Source organism: Aspergillus ochraceoroseus, assembly GCF_002846915.1.
Source record: "Aspergillus ochraceoroseus IBT 24754 chromosome Unknown P175scaffold_7, whole genome shotgun sequence".
NCBI classification, from domain to species: domain Eukaryota; kingdom Fungi; phylum Ascomycota; class Eurotiomycetes; order Eurotiales; family Aspergillaceae; genus Aspergillus; species Aspergillus ochraceoroseus.
In genome coordinates this window covers 40,428-58,966 of record NW_024468482.1, presented here as the reverse complement: position 1 = coordinate 58,966, position 18,539 = coordinate 40,428, and the positions used below count along the sequence as shown (strand labels likewise).

Below are 18,539 nucleotides of genomic sequence, written 5' to 3'. Positions count from 1 at the left end.
AAACAAATAGAATTCAAGTAGACTAATCAAGTAACAAACACTCTGCAGTACAAACCGAGTTTCTTCATCGATATTACTATTATATACTGGCTATTATAAAACTCCCCAAGCACCTTTTCCAAGTAGGAAAAGTCTGAGACTCGACCAATACCCGAGGCGAATCAAATATGTATACCTTCAGAACCGGCCTCGGAGTATACACATATATATATGTATATATTATCTCCAGGAGGGTAACAATGTTGCCTTAAGCAGCGCGGCATGCACCAGAGACCTGCGTCTGGGGAGGTCCAACATCAACAGTCTGGGCACCATTAACCGAAGTAACGCTGCTGTCGATACCATTGAAGGAGCACGTAACTCCACTAGTATCCGACCTGATATGTGAGATGCTAAGAGGATTGGCTACCATACACATTAGCTTGCACGTAATTGCGGGCATCCGTCTAGGTGTGGCATACTGATTTGAGTAAGGTGACCATTGATAGGGAAGACCTGGCTGAACTGGGCATTTGCGGCTCCAAGGAAGGTAATGAGAACTTGACCTCCTGGTGGTCGAGCCTGGGTTGGTGGGCTAGGAGGAGTTGACTCCGTAGTGCAGGAACCTTCAACTTGCGTCTGAGGAGGGCCGACATCCACCTCTGCTACACCGACGACTGTGGTGAGACTGTGATCGATGCCGTGGAAGGCGCAGGCAATGCCTTGCGTACTGGACGATATGTGCGAGATACTCAGAGGGTTGCCTGTGATTCATTAGAAACCATAACTACTGCAGGGCTACTATCGACAGGGCACGAACTGATATGGATAAATGATCCATCAGTAGGGAAGTCTTGAGTGAATTGAGCATCACCTGCCCCGATGAAGGTAATATGGGCTAGGTTCTGCGCCTGAACAGCGCTGAGGCCTAGGATCAAAGCAGCTGACACAGAAGTTGTCTTCATTTTGTCCAGCGGGTTACTGTCCAAGGTTGTTTTTCAATAGAGACTTAAGTGTACCGAATGGGATCTCAATGAGAAGAATAAGCTCGTGAGGAAATAGATAGAGCATCGTAGGAACCGAGACAGAAGAAGTCAAGCCAGTATTTATATTTCCTTTGTGCCAACGTCCCCTCTCTCCCAGTTGGACTCTTCTAGCTAACTATCTACTAAATCGTGACGTCGTCTTCAGGTTATTCCTGTTGATTTTTTTCTGGCAGTGTCTCAAGTCTACCTAGGTAGCAAAAATTGGAGCAAAGGAGACCAGTTCTTTGGGTGCAACTACCATTTGCTCAATAACCCTTAGTCGAGATTGCTCCCATTGGTATCCCTAACCTTGACGACGAACGAAACCACCCAAGTTACTAAATATATCGCAGATCGGATTTAGAGCTTGAATTTACCAGCGGGTTGCTGTCCGTCGATAGCGAAATACGAGACTACAGAGGCTGTGAAGGCATCGCCAATGGGATAAGGTTGATTTTACCATACCATGTCATGTTGCAATTTATCCTCCCAAATTATCTAGCACCGGGGTGGTATGACCTATTTCCATAATTGTCGGGACGAACAATGGCAAGAATCTTTCGAATCGAATCCTACGAGTATGTATAGACCCGTCCCCCGAATCCGGAAAAAACAGCCACTGACCATTACGTGAATTGGAACCATTGCTATTTTTGAGAACACGAGAATATAAAAGGCTATTCCACGGGTCACTCATGGAATTGTTACTATAATAAGTGACGATTCAGGTAGTCTGCCCACTGTAACCAAATCCAGGGTCCAACTAAGATTTGTACCAGATCGCTGGTGTCATGCGGAACCGGTTAAACTTGGTGGTTACGATGAACCGATCTTCCACTTGGGGAAGAAGGCCTTTAGGACATCATGGATGTAATGACATAGGTTGGGCAAGCGTTTTGAATCTGAAAAGCAGACGGATTGCGTTAGATGATCATGTTGTCTCTATAGTTAGTGAGCTTTACTTTATGCAGATTCATCATAATAAATAAGACTAAATCGGCGAGGACGGCTGTGTCCTTAGTAGGGCATATCCTGTCCTGAGGGGTAGTAGTAGGTATTGTTCAAAAATCCGGGGACGGATCGCTCGTTGATTGCATTGTGATGGGCCGCTTTGAGTGAGACATTTTCCGTCTAGACAATTCGCTTAAAAATTCTCGGAGATGGCCAATTAGGTTCGCGTACAGCCTGTCCAAACCGGTTTATTTATCCAATCCTGTATAGTTATTCAGTGGAGGCCCTACGCAATATTCCTTTTGTCCGGTCAGAATCTATATTGTTTGCGTTGAATAACCGTACTGGAGTAGCAACCGTTCTGGAGCATTTAAACATGTGTAACCAGAGAAGCCAATTAGGTCAAATATATTACAAGCATACTTCCTAAGCAACAGTCTTCTATGGACCGCTCTATCGCACCCATAATACTTACTACTTCTGAAGAGGCCGGTGAGTGGATAGCACAGTTGGCTAAGTTCAGAATGTCAGGAATAATCGTTTAAACCTCCCAGGGAGTTCCATGTCTCTCCTCTCACCCGACCTTTCGTCCAGACCACCTGATTCCAAACCCCCCTCACCCAGTAACACGTCGTCTCCACAGCAGGGATAAGGTACCCACGGTGGGCAAATGTTTTCCCCTCTGTCTCTCCGCAATTTGCTCCGCAATTTGGGGGGTTGCGTCGAGTCATGGGAAATCGTCGCTGGACCAGTCCGAGTTGGCTTTGGGCGGTAAATACATAGCATAGATGTGTGAGATTGTAATCAGACTCCTTGCCTTGTTGTTTTCTCTACGGCGTCCTGTTTGTCACCGACTTTTCCCCCAACCTTTTATTTTGCGGGGTAACAGGGATCAACTTTGCGGGGACGCACTCACTAACTATTGAATTGTGGACCCGCAAAGGACGCGAGGGGGCGCTCGGATAATCGACGCCGGTGATCTGTTTGCCCTACTACGACTACCTAAGTAGCTCAAAGATATAGTATTTAAGCATTCGCATGGACAGAATCCTTCTATTAGAATTGAATTGGTCGGACATTGAACCATACAGTATTATCAAAATCTACCACAAAAAAAAACAGAGGGAATCATCATCATCCCGCGTCAAGTCACGCCAGAATGCCGCTCGACGCAAAGACATTGACCACCCTCGAGAACATTGTAAACGCAGCTTGCGAAGACCAAGCAGCGGGGATTCCCGGCGCGACCGTCGTAGTCGTTGGAAAAGATGGCAAAGACTTATTTGCCCACTCGGCTGGCAAACGGGGACTGACCTCCTCAGAGCCCATGACACTGGACACTATATTTTGGATTGCGTCCTGCACCAAGTTGCTCACTGCAGTGGCATGTATGCAGCTTGTTGAGCAAGGCCGTTTGGAGCTGGATAATGGACAGCAGGTCGAAAGTATTTGTCCCGAACTGAAACGTCTGAACGTCTTACGGCAGGACGGCAGCTTCGAAGACAAAAAGGTGGCGATCACGTTGAGAATGCTCCTGAGCCACACGGCTGGGTTTGGCTACACCTTTTTCAATGACCGCCTGAGAGATTGGTCGTTTCCGGCAGGTATCGACGAATTCTCAGGACGCTTTGACGATATGAAGATGCCGCTTCTGTTTCAGCCCGGTGAAGGATGGGAATATGGGGTAAGTTAGCCAACTTGATTATCGTCTCTGGAAATCGAGGGAAGCTATCCCATACTTTGTGTTGCTAAATAGTTTCCAAGGTTGGCATCGATTGGGCCGGGCTCCTCGTGGAGCGGGTGACGGGACTGTCGCTTAATGAATACTTAAAACTCACCGTTTTTCAACCCCTGGGCATTCAAAACATGTCTATGATTCCGAACGCCGAGATGCGCCGAAAGCTGGCGCATATGCACTCCAGGGCCGAGAACGGTACATTGAGGCCACGAGATCATCTTCTTCGAGCACCGCTGGTTGTCGACCTGGGTAACGAGAGTGAGGTGGAAAAGATCTTCAATAGCGGCGGAGCTGGAATGTTCGCGAAGCCGCAAGAATATTGCCGTAAGTAGGAAAGAAGAAGATCTCTGTCGAATGCCGACTCGAGGACGCTATGCTAATGAAGTAATAGAGATATTGGCCGTGCTACTTAACAATGGCAAGTGCCCACGCACAGGAGCGCAGCTTTTACAGCCGGAAACCGTACACGAAATGTTTCGCAACCAGATTCCACAATTTCCCGATCACGGACGGCAAGGACTGCAGGCATCCAAGGCCGATTTAACAAACGCCATTTCAGAGCTGTATCCGGTTCCCGGTAACCCTCCCCAGGGTTGGGGTCTCTCATTCCAGCTTGCGAATGGTGGAGCAACCGGCCGTTCAGCGGGAACAGGGCATTGGGCAGGATTGGCAAATTTATGGTGGTGGTGTGACCGTGAAAAGGGAATTGCAGGTATGGTATGTACTCAGATACTACCATTTGGGGATGCTCAGGTTCTCCAGTTGTGGGCTAAGATTGAAACGGAGTTATACCGAGTAATTGGTTAATCGAGCGAATGCTATTTTTGTATTCTTTTCTTTTTACTTCTCTCAATCTTGGAAAAGAAGGCTGCGTTAACAAATATACTGTACATCAATCAAGTCTCTTCCAACCCGTCTTCATCTGTAGCTCAATGATGCGAAAGCCTCAAAATATTTGGCGAGCATGGAGAATAGAACTGGCTTGGGTATTCTGTCCAATTGCTATATCTTGGACATATTCCTCCCAAGCAACCAGTCTCGCAGCTGCCTGTTAAAGGCTGAGGAGACCTGTGCTCAAGTGGGTGTACATTGACCCTGGAGAAGTCTGATAACGACAAGTCAACAAGTCCCCTGAAAAGTCAGCGTTGAAGTCGGCTACCTGCTGGGCTGCCATGTATTCTACAAACAAGCCATGGGCCTCAAAAATGGCAGTGTACGGTAATCAAACTGGCTCAGAATAACCGTCGTTGAAACTATCAACAAAGAGATTCTTGACAGAATGCGGAAATGTCTCAACCGGGCCACCCATAAAAAGCCCATCTTGAGGCAGAAGCCGAGGCTACCCTTGTCGTGGCCCACAAGCTCATGGCACAGTACAGTGTTACTCAGGCCGAGATCGCGGCAATAGTGGACGTGGAAGCGGTAGAGTACCCAAGACATCTTAGTGATTGTTGAAGTAGTGCTATGTGATTATTGGGAGCTTAGTGTGGATAGTTGTACTCTGTAATGGTACATAAAGTAGTTATTATTTCAGTAGTCAGGTACTTTCATTTTTAGTACGGCAAGGCACTAAGTGTAGGTACATGAATGAAGCCTGATGTTGTGAACCTGATTCCCAATTGCTCACCATTTAATCCGCATTGTAAATTGTTTTTGTTCTGATCAAACATTATTACACTCCTTATTACCATTATCTTTTCAGGTTTGTCCCTGTCATACATATCCCCCGGAAGTGTCATCCACCCAAGAGAAATCAGAAGATATGTTTCAAACCGGATCAAAATCTTCACCTTCCCTTCGTTCTCTGACTGTATACCAATAAAATTGCTCAGCGATCTTCTTGGGGTCCCCCTGAAGATCACAAGTGAAATCAAGACTCTTGTCTTCGTAGTCATACGTCCATTCAAGGTAGTCAAAGAGTTTCTTTCCCCAGTTTGCCTCTGGAATCTCCTCCTTGACTACGTTCCAGATAAACTCTCGAAAGGTATTCCAAAATTGGCTTTTTTCTCCACGGAGAGAGTGGAACTCTACAGGGTGATCGACTTTCGGTCTCGGATCATCGTAAAGCATGGTAAGATATCGAAGCGCATCTTTAACGTTAGTGATTGGAGGGAGAGACTTGCTTCGAAGGCGAGTAAGCAACTGTTCCTGAGCCTCACCGGACGTGCGACTAATAAGATACGAGATCGACCCGGGGGTATCGAAATGGCCCGCATCTGCAGCAAGCTTCTTCTCCATAAGAAATTTCCAATTGGCGAAAGTCAGGGCCATATGGCCTGTTAATATTGGAGGGTCGGGGGTCTCGGCCGACTGAATAGGGGTAATATTTTCTATTTGTAGAGCTGTAGAAAGATTCTCTTCTTCAGAAGCTTCGTTCATTGTGGAGTCGCTCTCATTCTTCACATCATCTTTCGCAGCCAAAATGTTCTCCAACTCCGAGATTCGGGTTCTAAATAGCCTTTGTTGATTGCACAGTTGCTTGAACAATACTGCAGGGCAGGTCTCGGCGTTGCGGCAGAATTGTAAGAGGTCCATAGAGGAAGTGGCTCCGTCGTGCTGCACTTCAAGGGAGTGTTTCTCAATCTTGATGATTTCGATGTCGGACATTTTGTGATTTCCGCACGTGAAGTTGTTTTGGCTAATGATTCTTCAAAGTGAACGTCTTGACCAACAGTTTAGCTGGGCAAGGGATGTGGATTTAGAGTCAAGGTGGTGGTAGAGGTGGGGGTGAGGTAGAAGCGAAGAAGACATGGCAGGGTGTTGATGCTAAACAGCACAAACAATGCAGAATGACCATCATATCATGTGAATGAAAACTGGCATTGCTGCAACAGTCCTTCTCCAAGCAATTTGCTCACCAAGGCATCCATTATATTTCCAACCCTGAGAATCGTGCTTTGAATGCTGACGGATCATGGGGAGGTTGTCAGCGAGCTATCTTGATTTCACGTTATTTCAAGGTCCGAAGTCACAGGAACTCATGATGAAGGAATGAATGGGCATGGAAGTATCAATCCAGGACCCCTACGAGAAACCAACAAGCCAGATATTAGTGTGGAGTTGAAATAGAAGCTAAGAGTGGGGGGATGCAGCTTGAGAACGGTTTCCGTCGGGGATAGCGAGCGTACCTAGATAGGGTACTCCGAGGAGTTAATATAGTCGGTTAAATCAGTTTTGAGAGATAAGTATGTATCTATGGCGATTACTCTGTACCTGTAGAATACCAGGTACCTCGCTAGCTACTTATCAAGCATTATCAAATGAAGTGACAATTGTGCTATCACCAACCAAAGTCTTATCAAGAAGTCCGCGGATTATCCACTTTTCTACAACCAATTATTGGCGGGAATGTGCGAAACAAGCTCGAACTCTTGCATCCATATCCAGCACATATTGTTGGCGGTTTTCCGAAAGTATTACCATATTTCATCGCTCATCCACTGTTGCCCATGTGGAGATTCTGCCATATCCTCAAACTGATTGGATCCCCTTCCGTGAAGATTTCATCTTCTGATCCACTGACATATTTCTACGCCTCCCCTGTCGCGTGTTTGTCGCATATAAGAAAAAAAAAAAGGGAGAAAAATTCAAAATGGGGTTTCAACTGTTTTTTGCCTCCCTTGCACTGAGTTTTTCTCATTCTCTAAATACCCCCTCTTTTTTCAGGCTTCCTGCCTTGACTGAATCCCTCATCTGTACTTCTACAATCAGTCACAATGGTTGCACCAGCCGAGCTTGATCTGGAGAAAAATCCTCCCGTGAGTCAAACAATTCTGGATAGCAGCAGTGGTGGTGCTGCTGTTCCAGGAGAGAGCTTCACGTATGGCAACTCTCTATATGCAAAACTCCAGCGATTAGCTGGCAAGCTCAATGTTGAGCAGCGTGGTATCGAACGCGTCCCGCCGTCAGAGCAGACGGATACCTCGTATCTTAACATTGGCAGTATGTGGCTGGCAGCCAACATGGTTGTCAGTTCGTTCGCCCTGGGTGCTCTTGGCTACCCTGTATTCGGCCTCGGTTTCGTCGACGCCATTCTCGTCGTGATTTTCTTCAATCTCCTCGGTGTCCTGACTGTGTGTTTCTTCTCCTGCTTTGGTCCATTCGGTCTGCGCCAGATGGTATTCTCTAGGCTTTGGTTTGGTTGGTGGTTTACCAAATTCAGTGAGTTCCCCATACGATGTTCATCTAGGTTGTTGGCCGAAGCTCATCTCATGCTCGTGTAGTCGCTTGCCTCAATATCCTTGCCTGTATGGGTTGGTCCGCTGCCAATCTGATCGTAGGCGGCCAGATGATCAATGCTGTCAACGGAAATGTGCCCGGATTTGCAGCTATCCTGATTATCGCCGTTTGCACTCTCTTGATTACATTTTCTGGATACAAGGTTGTCCATCTTTATGAATTCTGGAGTTGGATTCCGACATTCATCGTCTTCATGATCGTACTGGGCATGTTCGCACACTCGGGGGACTTCCGGAACATAGACATGGGCGTGGGAAGAGCTGAAATGGGCAGTGTTCTGTCGTTTGGTGCAGCCATTTATGGCTTCGCCACGGGTTGGACCAGTTATGCCGCTGATTACACCGTATACCAACCCGCCACTCAAAGCCGCCGGAAGATCTTCTTCTCCACTTGGCTTGGCCTCATTATCCCCCTCCTGTTCGTTGAGATGCTGGGTGTGGCTCTCATGACCGCTACTTCCATTGATGGCGGCAACAACAAGTACCAGGTCGGCTACGACGCGTCGGGCAATGGGGGCCTGATCGCTGCGGTTCTCGAGCCTCTGGGAGGATTCGGAAAGTTCTGTCTTGTCATTCTCGCCCTTTCCATCGTGGCCAACAACTGCCCCAACATTTACTCTGTCGCTCTAACGGCCCAGGTCTTGAGCCGCTACGCCCAGCGCGTTCCCCGTTTTATCTGGGTATTCCTGGGCTCCTGCGTTTCTGTTGCGATTGCCATCCCCGGATACAGCCATTTCGAGACTATCTTGGAAAACTTTATGAACTTCATTGCCTACTGGCTTGCCATTTACTCCGGAATCTCCCTTGCAGACCATTGCATCTTCAAGCGCGGGTTCTCCAGCTATTGCCCAGAAAACTATGACAATCCCCACAAGCTCCCTCTTGGCATCGCCGCCTCTATCGCATTTGCCTTTGGTGTGGCTGGCATGGTCACCGGAATGAGTCAGACCTGGTGGATTGGGCCCATCGCACGCCATGCAAGTGATGGTGACGTTGGCTTCGAATTGGGTTTCCTTTTCTCGGCAGTATCTTATACCGCTCTTAGGCCGATCGAATTGAGGATATTCGGTCGTTAAATCCAACTGCTGGTCAGGTTCAGGATTTTCTGGGTTTTATCTATGATTCTTTTTTTTATCTCTTCGAAATTATGATGTTGTCTATCAAACGAACATTAGTCACAAGATAGCAAGATGTGTCAAATGATATCTGTACATATATAATCTTAATATCAATTCATGGCCTGTTCTGTGCTATCATTAATTTTTGTTCCATCTTTTACATATAACCATCGATTTGCTAGGCACTAGACAAATTCTGCAGGGCTCGGTAAGCTCAGTTCTTACCTGTTCCACAAACACCGCCATAGAGACGAGTATAAGTAAGCTTTAGTGAAACGAGATTAGTTTTTTTTTTTTTCCCCGGGGTAGGAGCTCATTTTTATTATTTCTATACGAGAAAAAAAATACACTCGACTTTATAAAGAGGTCGACGGAAGCAATGCGATCACGTGCCAGGTTCGTCACCAGCCACAGCGCCACAATCGGGTTCCGCCGAACAAATCCACAACGGATTCATCTTTCGCTGAAATCCAGAAACTTCATCACGATAGTCAGATCAGCACATCTAGCACCATGTCTCGACTAGGAAAGTGAGTAGCCTCCAGAGCATACCCCCTAGGGAATTTTTCTCAAGCCCAAATGACTAATGAAATAATTTTTTTTTTCGACCAATATAGCCGCGCCGACTGGGCGGACGACGAAGAGTTCGACGACCCCTCCGCGCTCCCCGCACAACAAGTCATCACAAACAAAGATGGCACGAAGACAGTTATCTCATACCGCTTCAATGACGACGGAAAGAAAGTGAAGGTCACCCGACGGATCAAAACCACCGTTGTGCGCGAGCACGTCAACCCACAAGTCGCGGAGCGGAAGACCTGGGCCAAGTTTGGCCTTGAAAAGGGCAACCCGGTCGGTCCTTCCTTTGATACCACCTCTGTTGGCGAGAATATTGTATTCCGGCCTAGTGTGAACTGGAAGGCTCAGGCTGCGGAGGTGGAGAAGAATGGCGGCGAGAAGGGCAGCATGAAGGACCAGCTTAAGGATAAGAAGGTCAAGTGTCGTATTTGCAGTGGGGAGCACTTTACTGCCCGCTGTCCTTTCAAGGATACTATGACGCCTGTCGACGAGCCCACCGGTGGCTCTGCAGAGGATGGTGGAGAGGATTCCCCGGCTGGTGGCCTTGGTGCCGGTACTGCGAGCTACGTGCCTCCTCATTTACGAAAGGGTGCTGCTGCCGGCGGCGAGCGCATGGCTGGCAAGTACGAGAAGGACGACCTGGCGACTCTGAGAGTTACAAATGTGAGACTTGCTCTCTTCTTTTTCTTCTGATGCTTAAAATATGGATGGCGTGGTGTGCTAACTCAAAAAAAAAAAAAACAGGTCAGCGAGCTAGCAGAGGAACAAGAACTCCGAGATCTGTTCGAGCGTTTCGGCCGCGTCACCAGAGTTTTCCTGGCCAGAGACAGAGAAACCCAGAGAGCCAAGGGCTTTGCTTTCATCAGCTTCGCAGACCGCAGCGATGCTTCCCGTGCCTGCGACAAAATGGACGGATGTATGTTCCCCTTCATTTATCTGCTCTCTTTTTGCCACCCCTTCCCGGGAAAAACAACATGCCTAACAGCTAAATACAGTCGGTTACCGCCACCTTATTCTGCGCGTCGAATTCGCCAAGAGGACTACGTAGATTTCTTTTCAATATCCTTGTGTTATTTTGCTTCGGGTTTACGACACGTTTGGGGTCTCTTCTTTTCTTCGTCAGGCGGGTTTTCGCTTCGCTTGCTTCGCAGCTGAAGATATTCTATTCTCTTTATCAAAATATTGTATGATCCGTTTCCGATAATGATGAGTTCTGAAAAGGGCATCCATGTGTCAGTCTGTTGGTCATTTTGGGTTTTGTCTTGTCGATGCATGGAGCGACAAGTCAATGGTGCATGCGAGAGCGAGAGTAAGAGAGAATAAAAAACAAAATAAAAGCAGCTACTGAGAGGTTTTACGTCCCTCGCTCTTTCTTTTCCATTCTATTTTTATTTTATTTTATCTTACTTTTTTTAACCGCCAGTGACAGCCAGCTAAGTATGCCTCGCTTTCCTTTTTTTTCTTTTCTTTTCTTTCCTTTCCTTTCCTTTCCTTCCCTCAGGAGTTCAGTCAATACGTATGTAGGTCACATTGTACTCGGTATGTTCGATGGTAAGAAGAGACCTATATGTACATATAAACGTACTACATCCATCCATACACACATTCCTTATTCCAAATCACATAAGTATAAGTAAGTATAAGTACTACTACTCTACCCCCTACTACTAAGGTATTAATGGGTTCAGTTCAGCTCAACCTTGGGAACTACCTAACGTATACTCTCCCCTTGCTGCTCGCCTAGGCATAAGACAGGTAGATAGGTAGGTAGGTAGGTTAGGTAGGTATGCTCCCTGCCTCCCTGCCTCTAGAAGGAACAGGTAGTGGGAAATTCCTCTGCCAAACACGTATTCCTAGATTGTTGTCATAGTTAGTTAGGCATGGATTAGGATGCACCAGATAGATATCATTGGTTTGGTTAGGACCAGATGAGCAAAGAAACCTAAGAAAGGAAGAGAAAAAAAATGGATACAGGAGATGCAAGGTAGCTATTGATATCTATCTATCTATATCTGTATATCTGTATGTATATATGTATATATATTCATGCGGTATTTGCGTCTTTTTACGTGGTTGGATCAGGACTGGGTCAGTCCTTTACAAAACCAATTGTAGATGGATGTAAAGATATAGAAAGAGATAGATAGAAATATCCAGAGTAAGCTACTTCATAACTGAGTTTCTGAGCAGGGTGACAGACATCAAGAGTATGAGTATCTAGATGGTCATGAGCGTCGGTCGTATCCCTAGATGGAAAGTGACTTCCCGTCAAACTACCGTACTCTACAGCCGTGGCTGCATGTGCATTTTTCCCTTTGCTTTCGAGTTGACGGGACTCTGCGAATGCCCTCAGGCATCTAGTAGGTATGTGTCTAAGCGTGGAAGGAGGTTTATTTTCCGGGTTGTCCAGCTGGTTCTCCCCGGTCTGCCCAGTCAGTGTCTACGAGAATAAGGAGGGTAGGTTGTTGGCCTCATACCTCTTCCTTCTCCTTGTTGTGGCTGTTGCTCTTTCTCCTCCTCCATGCCCCTTTCCTGAAAACCACCAAAGTAGTGAATGGTAGTGAATATCGCCCCGTGTTCCAGGTGATATGTAAATTTTTTTCAGTCTCACCTAGCCCCATCCAAATAACAAGCCTTTATCCACTGAGAGACCAACCTTGGTCTGATGTAGCATCGCAGTTTCATTAAAAGGTAACACAAAATCCGGGCAGTTTTGCCTTGAATGGATAATGGGCCACTAGATCAGCTTGGTCTCTTTCACACACATACACACATGCTCTCTCTCCCTCTCTTTTCCTCCCTAGCCTGATCCTTCTCCGAGATCATGACAATCACTGATGAAAAGGGAAATCGGTCATGACGATGAGAGGAAAGAGTTGGAGAGCCCCCCGGGACCACCTTTCGGCAACTATAAGCTCCGGTTACATTGCATGAAACCCGTATTTACCAGGTTTAGATGTCTGTGGGTGGGTGAGGTCTATTTTTCTCTTCATAGCTCCACGGCGACGAAATGCCCAGGAGCACAGCTATGTCATTCATTTCATGGTGGATAACATAGGATACGATAGCTGTTTCTTTCTTCGGACCCGAGAAAAAAAAATCATGAGGCTGCGAGGCAGTATGGTATACGGAAACGGAAAATGGATAGTATGTGGCGCCAGCTTTCCATGTCATCAACTTGTTCCTGTTTCTAGCATTTGTGTCACTTGATGCGCTTCCCAGACTGGCAGATTCTGGTTCCGTTGAAGCAAAAACTAGGTTTGAATTCGCCCGAAACATCAGCATGCCAGCCGGCTCTGTGGAGTGGAGTGGACGGCTATGCAGTCTTGGTCAACTGGATGATGTATACCGTCGCTATTGGTGGTGGTTGCCCAGGCCACGATAATCACCATCCGGGAAATGTCCGACTCCGCCATCTCATGAGTTAGACCATCGATCATTCAAAACCTGCGGGACTGGTCTGTCCTTGGTAAGGCCCCTTGTCCAGCTTGTTGGCGTTATGTCATTGCGTTGCTGGCAGGCTGTCATTACGCTCCTGCTGCAAACACTCTTAACAACGGGGCGTTGATCTTGGGTTTGAATCTGAACTATCCAAGTCAGATTGCAAGTCAAGGTCGTAGAAACCAACAAAAAGGCTCACCTTCTCGAACTTAACTATACAAGGCCAATTGCTGGGCCAAATCCTACACGTCAGGCCTTTCTTCATCTCTTACGGCGAGCCTGGTGAGGTTGGTTGTGCCCATCCATGTGAGCAATATAAGGACGAGTTAATCAGAGTTGTCAAAAGGTACCTGAATTTTTTAGGGTCGCACAGCTACTCCCAATAAGGAGAGTATACCAGTTAACGCCAGACATGGCCACGAGGGGTACATGAGCCTAGGCTAATCATAGCTGCACACATCGGCCGATTGTAGACCCATGCGAGGAAGCGATGGTGAGTTGAATATGAAAAATAGCAGGATGTGAACCAAATTGTAATCAAAGACTTACTTGCACAGTACTGTACTATTAGTGGATATAGTTCTTTTCACACATTATAGCGAAACATAGCAGCAAGGGCTTAGAGATGGACCCAACTGAACCATAAGTAGTCGCTTCGGGGAGGACTAGACTTACCTCCAGCTGGTCATTTCAATCGAAGCACAGAGGTATTGATTAACTATCCAAAGCGTTAGCTATGTAATTGTTCTACCAGAGTCTAAGGTTAGTGAAACAAACAATATTCCCACAATGCGCTACGACGAATTTCCTGTACCTGGCACATTCAATGCATCATACTGTATAAGCCTAAGAAAACACTACTACATACCAGGAAGCAGCAAATTTCATGATAGATCTGAACACACCACTTCTGTGACAGGTAATGCGCCGTAGCTATCAGTCTTAGCGGCAAGATACTGGCTCTCATGATGATCGCAATTCGCAAGGCATGCCGAATTCTGGAATCAAAGAGCGTCCAGAATTCCAACGAAGCATGGATGGAACCTCCAAAGAGATCCTGGAAGGAACGGCCGAATGTTCTGGACTCCAAATAAGGTCCAAGTATTTAATCAACATTGGTTCATCAACGGGCGACCCAACGCGTACGCGGGATTCTCTTCGACAGCAAAGCCCGTTCTAACGGCGAGCTGCAGCGCGAATTTAGGTATGCTATAGCTGTTTTAGCTTTATTGCGCTAGGTTATAACCATGGTTCCCAGTATATTCTGTGCAGGCCAGAGTCAAGAGTCACCAGGGGTGTCTACATCTGTGGGGCAAAACCGCCAACGACTAGCCATTGGGGTTGAAGGTTGACTCTTAGTCAATCCAATTGTAAGGAACGATCGAGACAGACGGAGCGTATCCAAAAGATATCCGTGAAAACCGGCGCCGGAAAGGCAGGCCCAAAGCCTTCCGACTGGTAACGCTCTCCGGACAGAAAGGAGGAAACGAAGTAAACTGAAACATCACAAAGTTAAAATCAATCTAGTCAATCAGGGGAAAGATGAATGGCAAAAAAAAATGGAACCAACGCCCGGTCTGCCATCCACGCCTAACAACAATCCAAATCAGATGCATGATTTGTCGAGGGTCAGGATTAGACTCTCTAAAAACAAGTCAGTACGGAGTATACAGGAAGGGAGCACCGGCTGAAATTCCGCTTAGACTCAGCTCATTGCACTATTTTTAGAGTAAAAGAGACCAAACCATACCACGGAGTGCATTGCCTAGATATAGCTGATAACTCCAGAGTCCCAAGCAAATAGCCCTAAATCCTGTCAAAAAAGGGAAATTGTGGTGTTGTGACTGCACGTGCCATGCAGCCTCCAGTCCTCCCGAATGTGGTTTAGCGTCTGCCCGTCTTTGTTGTTGTGTAAAGGGGGGGGTTCAAGCCTCACCGAGATCTTCTCTTTCTCATTCCTCTGGTTGGGCCTCACTCTCTCTCATTTCTTTTTCTTAGCTCCTCTCATTTCTAAACTTTGACACCAAATTAAGAACAAATAACCATGATGATATCCTGGATAATATAATGGCCCACTCTCATCCTAAAATGCAACCTTTCCCCCTCCCCGTACAAGGTTACTATCGATTGGTGCCGCATCCCGCGGAAACATCCTGCACGACATCATCCTCCGCTCGAGATTTCATTTTCCTGTCCAGGTTCCCAGAAACAGATTTCTCACTTAGTTAGTCTTGATGCTGATTCATCTCCCAATCATTGGACTGGGCTTCCTTTTATCTCAGAAGGGTGCATATCACATTCTGATCAACTAGCTTCCTGCAAGCTTGGATGATCATTCAGCCACTCGATACTCTCCAACCAAAAAAAAAAAGACAAATAAATAATAATTAGGGGGGAGGGGAATCAGATCGGTATCAGGCTCCACGCAAAAGAGGTGAGAAAATCTCAGCAGCGCCTGTCTAGAATGGGCCCAATCGCCCAGAACCAGCGGACTTTCCTTGTGCTGTCTTACCAAATTGGTGTCCCGCAGGAACTAATTATTCTGGAAGCCATGTCGTGTATGGAGTACCGTACTTTATTTCGTATCCTGCACCCTGTCGCGGAAGACTGGATCAGATCAGGTATCTTCTACACCCGTTACCCTTCCCGGAGAGTGTGACTGTTCGAAAAAAGACCATTGTTTTTGGGCCATATTTTGGTCAGGCAAATCCCAAGGCCACCATCCTTCTCCCGAAAATAGCAACCTGGCTGTCCTTTTGCACAGGCTGCAGCATCACTGAGTTAATGCCTTCTCTCCGTGTCGGTGAGCAAATAACCACCACCTCAAAGACGAGTCGTTGGATCAAAGTCGTCGATCGCCTGATCTCTTATTCATGCAAGAACGGCTACCACTCGTGCCTCGAACACCCGAAAGAAAAAAAAAAAAAAAAAAAAAAAACTTCTTTAGAGGGAGATCCCTAAAGGGGCTTTACATTTATGCCTACTCCGTACCGTGAGAACGATGGACCTCTCTTTTATGGGTCCACAACCCCTGTCTAGTATTTTACTATGTACGGTGGCCGTTCCCCATGGTCTCTCCAGCTATTGGCTCTCTACGATTGCCCAAGCTCAGTAGCGCCCACGGCCTCTGTCATGCGACTGGGGTCTGCACGGGATTACTGGGGCCATGATCGCCGCCACTAATCATTTATAGCACCATCTTAATTAGTTTTCCTGCATTCTCCCGTTTGCCGGGTGTTCACGCTAGGACAGCTGACTTGGCCGGTGATGCTCTATCCAGGGCCATTAGCCTAGCTTGGCACCTGGTTGATTATGACAACATTAAGTTTCGTTCTATTACAGACCACTCAATGGATTATAGGATGTAACATGGGTTCTGGCCAATGCTGTGTCTCGCCAACATTTCTGACAGGGTCCAAGATCCCAGGCACTCTTTGAGATGATGCAACAATATTCTCCTTGTCCTAATTTCTCTCAAAACGGAGAAACAGACAAGATTATTCAAGCCTAGAGTGGCTTTGATCAGGAGCATAATAAGAAAAGCGGAAGGAGAAAGAGTCGTTAACAATTGGACCTTTACCTTACGGTAACCCTTGTAGTATGGAGATGTTGAACCCTTGAAGGGCTTTTTTTTTCACAAAGAAAAAGGACGAGGGAACAGATTTGACCAAAATTTCTCTCCCGAAACAGCAAATTTCAACGGCCCTGACATGGTCCGAACTCAACAGCAAACTCGTGGCAAGAGTCGTATTCACCCTCAAGCTTAATTTGGTAAATTGAAGCTCCCATGTTCTGCAGAGCCAGCATTTTCCGCCGCATGCTCATCAGTCAGGGTTGTTCATTGGGCGGCACTACGGCGCCAGCCTGGGAAACGGAGGAGTGGACATGATATGATGTTCCTTAGGTAGGAGGAATAATAACATGACGACGTCCACAAAACGCTTCCATCAAGTATCTGGGAAACAAATATCAACCGGACAGATCCCTCAATCTTTGAATCCATACGATTTCCCACCGTCGTCTCTCCATTCATCCATCCTGTTCCTTGACGATATTGACTGACCACTGTCGACCAACCAGCAGGCCCAACAAGGTCTAATCTAGACTCACCATCTACCTCCCCGTCGATCTCTTGCTCCCTTCTCTTAACCCGCAAAAGAAAGTGGCCGTCGGGCGACTTGAGGTCCACGATCTTCTCCTTGACGTGGACTAGTCGAGCCTTGGATTTCCCGATATACATCGAATACTTGCAGCTTCAAATCAGATTTCTGCAGCGATAGATGCAAGATACTGCTCACTAAAATCCAGTCATCCTGATCCTCTGCTTCCACTCGATACCAAGTAGGTATGTTTCTACATGATTCTTTTTTTTTTCCATCACATAGCCCATCCTACCGCGCTTTGTTTCCGTTTTCCTTCCCAATTCTTCGCCTCTTCAACCTTTTTGATCCTGTTCCTTTCATTCCCCCCCGTCCCAAATATCCACGCAATTCTCCGGAGTTCTTGATCCACCGAACCCCTGCTACTAAGATCGCTCTCTTCATTGCTTCGAAGCCACGTCCTTGTCTGCACGGCTGCAGATAAATGCTAGGAGAGCTTTGCAAAAACTCTCTCCCACGTCTATCCATCATTACTCCTACTTACAAGCAATCTTGTCAATCTGGATCAATCCAAAAAAAATGCAGTAACTCCGAGAACAGCGAATTTACTGGTGGAACGTGCCATGTTTTCTTTTTCTTTCACATTTCCTCTTCTGTTTGGCCTCTCTCTTAACTAGCCTCCTACACCCCACCATTCCTGCTTATTATCTTTCGATAATTCCTATTCTTCTTCGCTACTAACCCCATTTTCTGATATCCGAAGAGTCTGCGACCCCAAGGCATTTCTGTTTTTATAGTGCGCTTTAATCGCCCTTGTCCTTCTGAGACCCTAAGAAAGTTTCTGGTCCCTGATCGTCTTGCGCCTGCCACCTATCCGAGTCTCTGACCACCCTTTCAACTGTATTTCTTCGCCTAGAGAGTCTGGAAGAGACACTCCAATACGAGCCTTGTCCTCGAGTCAGGTCGCAGATTTTCAGAGCCAATGAGCAATCTTTTCTAGCATATTTCACAGCCTTTCTCTCTGATACCCCTATTATTCGACATTGTCAGAAACCTAGCGCTACTAGGTGTCTTTTCAGGTAGCTTTCCCTTAGCCTAGGTTCTAGGTTTCCTCTCACGATCCTAGCCTTGAATCGGTCCCCGAACCGGGTTTTGACGAAGCATATTGGTTCACCTCTTGCACTGTGGCCACAAATGAATCACTGTACGTCTATCATTTAAATTTTTCATTTAGTTACCCTGCTGTCATTCACTTTCAATTCACAACCCGCTTTTCGACGCCAATCAGCCCCACGGCCAAAGAGTAATGCTGATGACACGCGATCTACATCCGGGGTGGTGTTTTTTCTCCCAACCCTTTGGTATCTGAA

At 46.7% G+C, this 18,539-nt stretch overlaps 6 protein-coding genes across 6 annotated transcripts; 3 read left to right on the top strand and 3 right to left on the bottom strand.

Moving 5' to 3' along the window:
* Positions 1 to 247: 247 nt before the first annotated feature.
* P175DRAFT_0494850 (uncharacterized protein) lies at positions 248 to 944 on the bottom strand (the record flags this gene model as incomplete). The annotated part of the gene is made up of 3 exons (XM_040896039.1): positions 248 to 405; positions 462 to 743; positions 800 to 944. The coding sequence occupies 3 exons, from the start codon at positions 942 to 944 to the stop codon at positions 248 to 250; spliced, it is 585 nt and encodes a 194-aa protein (XP_040749865.1).
* A 2,170-nt stretch (positions 945 to 3,114) lies between these two features.
* On the top strand, positions 3,115 to 4,500 carry P175DRAFT_0510951 (serine hydrolase domain-containing protein; the record flags this gene model as incomplete). The annotated part of the gene is made up of 3 exons (XM_040898557.1): positions 3,115 to 3,639; positions 3,720 to 4,017; positions 4,085 to 4,500. 3 exons carry the CDS (start codon positions 3,115 to 3,117, stop codon positions 4,498 to 4,500), a joined length of 1,239 nt encoding a protein of 412 aa, XP_040749864.1.
* Positions 4,501 to 5,203: 703 nt separating this feature from the next.
* On the bottom strand, positions 5,204 to 6,708 carry P175DRAFT_0503272 (uncharacterized protein). The gene has a single exon (XM_040897592.1). The coding sequence runs from the start codon at positions 6,298 to 6,300 to the stop codon at positions 5,461 to 5,463; it is 840 nt and encodes a 279-aa protein (XP_040749863.1). The 5' UTR covers positions 6,301 to 6,708; the 3' UTR covers positions 5,204 to 5,460.
* A 701-nt stretch (positions 6,709 to 7,409) lies between these two features.
* On the top strand, positions 7,410 to 10,676 carry P175DRAFT_0510949 (uncharacterized protein; the record flags this gene model as incomplete). The annotated part of the gene is made up of 6 exons (XM_040898556.1): positions 7,410 to 7,854; positions 7,917 to 8,883; positions 9,541 to 9,579; positions 9,667 to 10,291; positions 10,373 to 10,544; positions 10,624 to 10,676. 6 exons carry the CDS (start codon positions 7,410 to 7,412, stop codon positions 10,674 to 10,676), a joined length of 2,301 nt encoding a protein of 766 aa, XP_040749862.1.
* A 1,009-nt stretch (positions 10,677 to 11,685) lies between these two features.
* P175DRAFT_0313063 (uncharacterized protein) lies at positions 11,686 to 12,414 on the bottom strand. Its single transcript, XM_040892834.1, has 2 exons — positions 12,106 to 12,414; positions 11,686 to 12,053 (listed from the first exon to the last, which is right to left on the bottom strand). Exons 1-2 carry the CDS (start codon positions 12,247 to 12,249, stop codon positions 11,718 to 11,720), a joined length of 480 nt encoding a protein of 159 aa, XP_040749861.1. The 5' UTR covers positions 12,250 to 12,414; the 3' UTR covers positions 11,686 to 11,717.
* A 1,444-nt stretch (positions 12,415 to 13,858) lies between these two features.
* Positions 13,859 to 14,163, top strand: P175DRAFT_0534207 (uncharacterized protein; the record flags this gene model as incomplete). The annotated part of the gene is made up of 2 exons (XM_040900119.1): positions 13,859 to 13,907; positions 14,003 to 14,163. 2 exons carry the CDS (start codon positions 13,859 to 13,861, stop codon positions 14,161 to 14,163), a joined length of 210 nt encoding a protein of 69 aa, XP_040749860.1.
* Between the last annotated feature and the right edge of the window lie 4,376 nt (positions 14,164 to 18,539).

Coding starts and splice junctions, on each gene's coding strand:
- P175DRAFT_0313063 (XM_040892834.1), bottom strand. CDS start 12,249: ATGGGGCTAGGTGAGACTGAAAAAAATTTACATATCACCTGGAACACG. Junction 12,054..12,105: donor ACAACAAGGAGAAGGAAGAG/GTATGAGGCCAA, acceptor CTGACTGGGCAG/ACCGGGGAGAACCAGCTGGA.
- P175DRAFT_0503272 (XM_040897592.1), bottom strand. CDS start 6,300: ATGTCCGACATCGAAATCATCAAGATTGAGAAACACTCCCTTGAAGTG.